At 47.0% G+C, this 6,537-nt stretch overlaps 1 protein-coding gene across 1 annotated transcript; it reads left to right on the top strand.

Annotated features, from left to right (window-relative positions):
• On the top strand, positions 1-4,067 carry LOC123149959 (probable leucine-rich repeat receptor-like protein kinase At1g35710). Its single transcript, XM_044569752.1, has 2 exons — positions 1-3,238; positions 3,388-4,067. The coding sequence occupies exons 1-2, from the start codon at positions 28-30 to the stop codon at positions 3,741-3,743; spliced, it is 3,567 nt and encodes a 1,188-aa protein (XP_044425687.1). The 5' UTR covers positions 1-27; the 3' UTR covers positions 3,744-4,067.
• Positions 4,068-6,537: the final 2,470 nt, after the last annotated feature.

Below are 6,537 nucleotides of genomic sequence, written 5' to 3'. Positions count from 1 at the left end.
TTTGACAGACACAAGGCATACACTATTATGCGACTAGCCATGGAGACCTCCCCTTTGATAAAGCTCATCTCACTCACCCTCCTACTAGCCTCGGCCATGGCTGGGCCATCTTTGGAGGAACAGGCAGGAGCACTTCTTGCCTGGAAAGCCACACTAGAAAGCCAACCAGCCCAACTGCAATCCTGGGAAAACACCTCATGGCCGTGTAGCTGGCATGGCATCAGCTGCAGCAGCAAGCATCAACAACAACCGGTGATCACCGGGATCTCTCTGCGAGGCTTGGGGCTCAGAGGGGAGCTCCACACCCTCAACTTCTCGGCGTTGGCAACCCTGACGAGTATCCAGCTCGCGCAAAATCAGATAAGGGGCTCCTTACCACCTTCTCTAGCATCATCCTTGCCAAACCTCCGGCATCTAATGCTCCAGGCAAATCAGCTCTCCGGTGAAATACCAAGGCATGTAAAACACCTAGAGGGCCTTGTGGCGCTGGATTTGTCAAACAATCACTTGTCTGGTCCCATTCCCAGCGAACTAGGCTACCTAAGGAAGCTGCGTGCATTAGATTTTTCCAACAACAACCTCACAGGCCATGTCCCAAGAATTTTAGGGAATTTAACCAAGCTCGCTAACTTGTCCCTGGCTGATAACCAATTATCTGGATATCTTCCTCCAGAACTAGGTTACCTCGTGAATTTACGATGGTTGGTTCTTAGTCAAAACAAACTCATGGGTTCTATCCCGGCTACCTTGGGGAGATTGGTTAATCTCACTGTCTTGTACCTATATTATAACCAACTTTCTGGACATATCCCTCAGGAACTAGGTTACCTCGTGAACTTACAAGAGTTAGATTTTACCGGCAACGACCTCACAGGCCCTATCCCAAGAAATTTAGGGAATTTAACCAAACTCAATAACTTGTTTCTTGGTGATAACCAATTGTTTGGATATCTTCCTCGAGAACTAGGTTACCTGGTGAATTTAGGAGGGCTGCATCTTTGGCAAAACAAACTCATGGGTTCTATCCCCGCTACCTTTGGGAGTTTGCTTAATCTCACCAGCTTGTACCTAAGGTATAACCAACTTTCTGGGCACATTCCTCGAGAACTAGGTTACCTCGTGAAGTTATTTGAGTTAGAACTTCAACACAACAAACTCATGGGTTTCGTTCCTGATATATTTGGAAATTTGACCAAGCTCAGTTACTTGTACCTGGGCGACAACCAACTTTCCGGACATATTCCTCGAGAACTTGGGTACCTAGTGAATATGAGAAAGTTAGATCTTAGGAACAACAAACTCATTGGTTCTATCCCTGCTACCTTTGGGAGTTTGGTTAATCTCACTAGCTTGGTCCTATGGGACAACCAACTCTTTGGACGTATTCCTCCAGAATTAGGTTATCTCATGAACTTAGAAGAGTTAGGACTTAGCAACAACAAACTCGTGGGTTCCCTCCCTGATATGTTTGGAAATTTGACCAAGCTCTCTCTCTTGCACCTGGATGGTAATAAATTTTGCGGACATGTTCCTCGAGAAATTGGTACCTTAATGGATCTCCAATATCTACAGTTGAATGGTAACAATTTCTCCGGTCCCTTGCCACCTGACTTGTGTGCTGGAGGCAAGCTCGAGAGATTGACTGCATTTGATAATAACCTGAATGGACCTTTGCCGTCAAGTCTGGTACATTGCTTAAGCCTCGTTAGAGTTCGTCTTGAAAGGAATCAAATAGAAGGAGATATCTCTGAGTTGGGAATTCATCCCAATATGGTGTATATGGATATGAGCTCAAATAAACTATATGGGCAGTTATCTAACCATTGGAGGGATTGGCATAATCTTACCAAGCTGAACATCTCAAACAACAACATCATGGGTAATATACCCACAAGTATGGGACTGTTGTCTCAGTTAAAGGTGCTCGATCTTTCATCAAACAAACTTGAAGGGGAGCTTCCAAGTAAACTGGGCAATGTAAAAAGTCTGTTCCATTTGAGCCTCGCTGATAATTTGCTCTATGGTAGCATTCCACAAGAAATTGGAGCATTGTACAATCTAGAGATCCTAGATTTGTCATCAAATAACCTAAGTGGTTCAATAAAAGGTTCAGTTGAACATTGCCTCAAGCTTCGCTTTTTGAAGTTGAGTCATAATAACTTTGAAGGAAACATCCCTACCGAGCTAGGCGTGGTGTCAAGCTTACAAGGCCTGTTGGATTTAAGCGACAATTCATTTGTTGGGGCGATACCAAGCCAACTTAGTGGCCTGAGCATGCTAGATACTTTGAATCTTTCACACAATGAATTGAATGGCTCAATTCCAGCATCATTTGGGAGCATGGAAAGCTTAACATCCATTGATGTATCTTATAATGAATTGGAAGGACCGATCCCAGAGAGTAGGCTTTTCCTGAGAGCTCCACTCCAATGTTTCATGCATAATAAGATGTTATGTGGTGTAGTGAAAGGACTGCCCCCCTGTAGTAGTGCAACTCAGAGCGAAGGACAACGGACACCTTATGGAAAAATTGTACTAGCCACAGTCCCTATTTTGATATCTCTTGTTCTTGTCATAGCTATACTTAAATTTCGGCATGAAAGGAAGAAATCAAAGGCAACTTCCACTGATAATGTAACACAATTAGCAAGCATGTTCTCTGTTTGGAGCTTTGATGGGACAAATGTGTTCAAGCAAATTGCTGAGGCAACTGACAATTTCAGCGAGGTACATTGCATTGGAACCGGAGGATATGGGTCTGTGTACAAAGCTAGACTTGCAACATGTGAAATATTTGCAGTGAAGAAGATACGCACAATAGAAGATGAGTATGGCGTCAATGAGTCAATGTTCAATCGCGAGATCGGGGCATTGGTGCAGATTCGACATCGAAACATCGTAAAACTATTTGGGTATTGCTCCTCAAGCCAAGGCAGATTTCTTATCTATGAATACATGGAGAGAGGAAACTTGGCGGAAACACTTAGAACCAACAAAAGGGCAATTGAATTGGACTGGAAAAGGCGGGTAAATATTGTGTTGGACGTGATTCATGCTTTGGCATACATGCATCATGATTGTACATCACCAATAGTTCACCGAGATATAACAAGCAGCAACATTTTGCTTGATGTGGAATTTAGAGCTTTCATCTCTGATTTTGGTACGGCTAAAATCCTCAATGTTAGTGGCCCGAATATCACAAGGCTTGCTGGCACAAAAGGCTATCTTGCTCCAGGTAAAAATAAAATAGATCCTTTTCTGTATTATTTTCTAGACTTACATATGCGTCATATATGTTGCTTTTGCATATGTCATATGTGATGTATCCGTGTGAACAATGAAAATTAATTGCAACACTAATTAACTGACCTATATTTACTGCAGAGCTAGCGTACACAGAGAACGTGACTGAGAAATGTGATGTATATAGTTTCGGAGTGCTCGTTATTGAGCTTTTTTTGGGATCCCATCCAGGCGATTTGCTCTCATCTATCTACTTGACAACCAACAAGAATGATCTATGTCTGAAGGATCTGCTGGACTCTAGGCTCGAGCTTCCGGGCGCTGAAACCGCTAGAGAAATATACAGCGTGCTCAGCGTTGCAGTTCGGTGCCTAGAGCCTAACCCATCACGCAGACCAACAACACGGCATGCTAGTGATGAGCTATCTTCTGGGAACCAAACATGTGAAGGTCATCATGTTGATTATCTACACGCCAACCTCACCATTCCTACCTAGTAGTGCCTATGGCTACGGATGATGAATTGGTATCGTTTTGTGTGTAGTTTCTTCTATGCTACCTACAATACTTGCTTAAAATTTGTTTAACTGATAAGAAAAGCAGAGCTCCGGTGTTACAGGACTACTAGTAAATTGTATCAATGGATGTATCATATTACTGGCGCTTCTTTTGTTAAATGATAAGGCTTAAGAGTTATTATTCGATTGTAATAAACGGTGTGATGTAAACCGATCTTGTTTATCTCTTTTTTTGTAGATCTATTGTAACAATTCCTATATTAGCACTTAGGCATGCCGAAGTAAAGGCATTGTTTCTATCAACCTACCTAGTCTTCTTATACGGTATCAGAGCTAGACCTCGCCGACACATCCATGATAGGCTCCTCCTCCGTCGCCGCCCTCGGCAACTTGCCCTTCACCCATGCTATCACCGAGAAACCGACAAAGGGGAACCACATCTTGTGGAAGGCCTTCATCGACTCCAAGCGAGAGGCAGCGGGAAACTCGTTGTATGACTCCTGACGCGGCTAGCCAATCAGCTGCAAGGATGGTGGCCCAAAAAATCAACAATCGGACAACGATCTCACTGTCGCCTCCTGAACTCCAGTGGCCGGTGTGGGTAAGCTAGCCTATCAGCTGCACGATCCCCTGTGATCAGCTGGAAGCCATCGAGCAATAGCATCCTGTAGACCGCGTTGCACTCCATGGTGACATCCAGCTTAGTGGCCGGCGGGTGGTGTAACATGGGGCTCTTTCTCACCGTCTGTCTCACGCACGGCTTTGTCTATGAAGAATTGATATTTTATGGATGTCACACACCACGAGTAGCGTGCTCTGCTGAAAAGCTGGATGCTATCGTGGTGTGCATCTATGTGACGCCTGGTTAATTAAGCAATCGTAAACCTCTGCTAATGATGCCACATCACCTCGGTTACTGTTGCCAATCTCGCGTTAGTTCAAAACCGATTCAAATTCAAATCTGAATTAAGGCAAACGATAAAAGTTTTCAAACAATAAAACTAAAATATTGGCTTGTACCAAATAATGCATAGGTAATTATGATAGAGAACCACACTTATATAAAACCTTTAAATACTCTAAAAATGAATAAAACAGTAGCAAAAAAATATATTTGAAATGCCTTTTATAATTAATAAAATGTTAAATTATTCTATTTAGGGGTTAAACTTTTTATGGTAGTGGGTTTAGTGGTAGTACTAATTTAGGGATCATTTTTGTACTTTACAAAACTAAAATAAAATATGAAAACACAAACTAAAACAGAAAGAAAACTTAATAAATAAAAGGAAGCAATGGGGGGGGGGGGGGGGGCAAACCCCCTCGCTGAGCCTCGGCCCAGTTGGCCACTGAGCCAGCCAGACCGGCCCACCTAGCCTCTCATAACTCCCCCCCACGCCCCTGAGTCCTAACCCTAACCTATCCATGCCCCCACTCGCTTCCCCATGTTCCCCCACTCTCCTTGCTCCCTCATCTCCTCCCCCTCGACCCGATCTGGATCGGGGTGCTGCGCCCCCCTCCGCCACCACTGCTGCGGCGATGCCCTTCCTCGCCGGCGCCCCGCTGTCCCGATCGACTCCGCCGCTGCTCCGGCGAGCACGCCCGCGCCCGAGGGCTGCCGCCTCAGCCCCGCAGCTTCTGCACCGCCTCGACCACCGCGCGACCCGACGCCGCCGCCGCCCGACCTCGACCCTGAAGGTGCTCCCCGTCTCCGTCGCATGTCCCCGTCCTCTTCCTCAACACCCGCTGCCATTTGACCCAACGGCCCCGCGATGAGGCCCCGGCCTCTCTTCTTCTCCCCTTCTATGCCCCGTGCCGCGCCTGCCCGCGCCGAAGCGCGCACGCGCTCGCGCGGCCCGCACCGCTGCCTCACCCATGGCCCCTCGCGCAACCACAGCTGCATCTGGCCGCCGGCGACCTCGCCTCCGCGCGCGCCCGCGCATGACCTCACCTCCCGCTGTCGCTCCGTCCAGTACCCCTCGCCGTCCGCAAGCGCCCACGGACGCCCCCGCGTGCGCCCACCGTACTTGTTGTCGTCCCGAGGCCGCGGCCTCCTCCCCGCACCGCGCCTGGGCCGTGCGCCCCGCTCACACCCCCTGGTCGTGCTCCGGCACCACCGCACGCTGCTCGCCCTCCGCCCTGCGACGTCCGCGGCCGGCCACACGAGCGCCCGTTGCACTCCGCCGTCCGCCGCCCGCGTCCTCCACGGTCCGGACCACGGCCCCGGCCGCGCCCGCGCCGACCGGTTGCGTTGGCCGCGCCTGCTCGGCCCCCGCTTCGGCCTCGCCCCTCTATCGGGTGGGCGGCGGCTTCGCCCGCACTGCCGTTCGGGCTGCGCCCGTTAGGCCTAGGGGCCTATGACAAGGGGGCCCACCCTGGAACATTTTATTTAAAAAGAAAAGAAGAATAAAAATAAAAATAAATTTAATTAAGTAATAATTAACTAAATTAATTAATCGTGTTTAGTTAACCTAGTTAACTATTGTTAATTAATTAAACAATAATTAGATTAGTTAAACCCTAATTAGAATAAACAGAGTATGACATGCATGCCCCACATGTCAGTTTGACCCAGTCAACACCTCTGTTGACTGCTGATGTCATGCTGACATCATGCTGATGCAATAATGCTATTTTTGAATTAATTTCATAATAATAATTTATAAAGTGATTAAAACTTTGAAAATTAGTATAAAATAATCCGTAGCTCTGATGAAAATAATTTGTACATGAAAGTTGCTCAGAACGACGAGACGAACCCGAATACACAACC

This window comes from Triticum aestivum, chromosome 7A (assembly GCF_018294505.1).
Source record: "Triticum aestivum cultivar Chinese Spring chromosome 7A, IWGSC CS RefSeq v2.1, whole genome shotgun sequence".
Taxonomy (NCBI): domain Eukaryota; kingdom Viridiplantae; phylum Streptophyta; class Magnoliopsida; order Poales; family Poaceae; genus Triticum; species Triticum aestivum.
The sequence above is the reverse complement of the archived record's forward strand: the minus strand, read 5'-3'. Positions and strand labels throughout refer to the sequence as shown.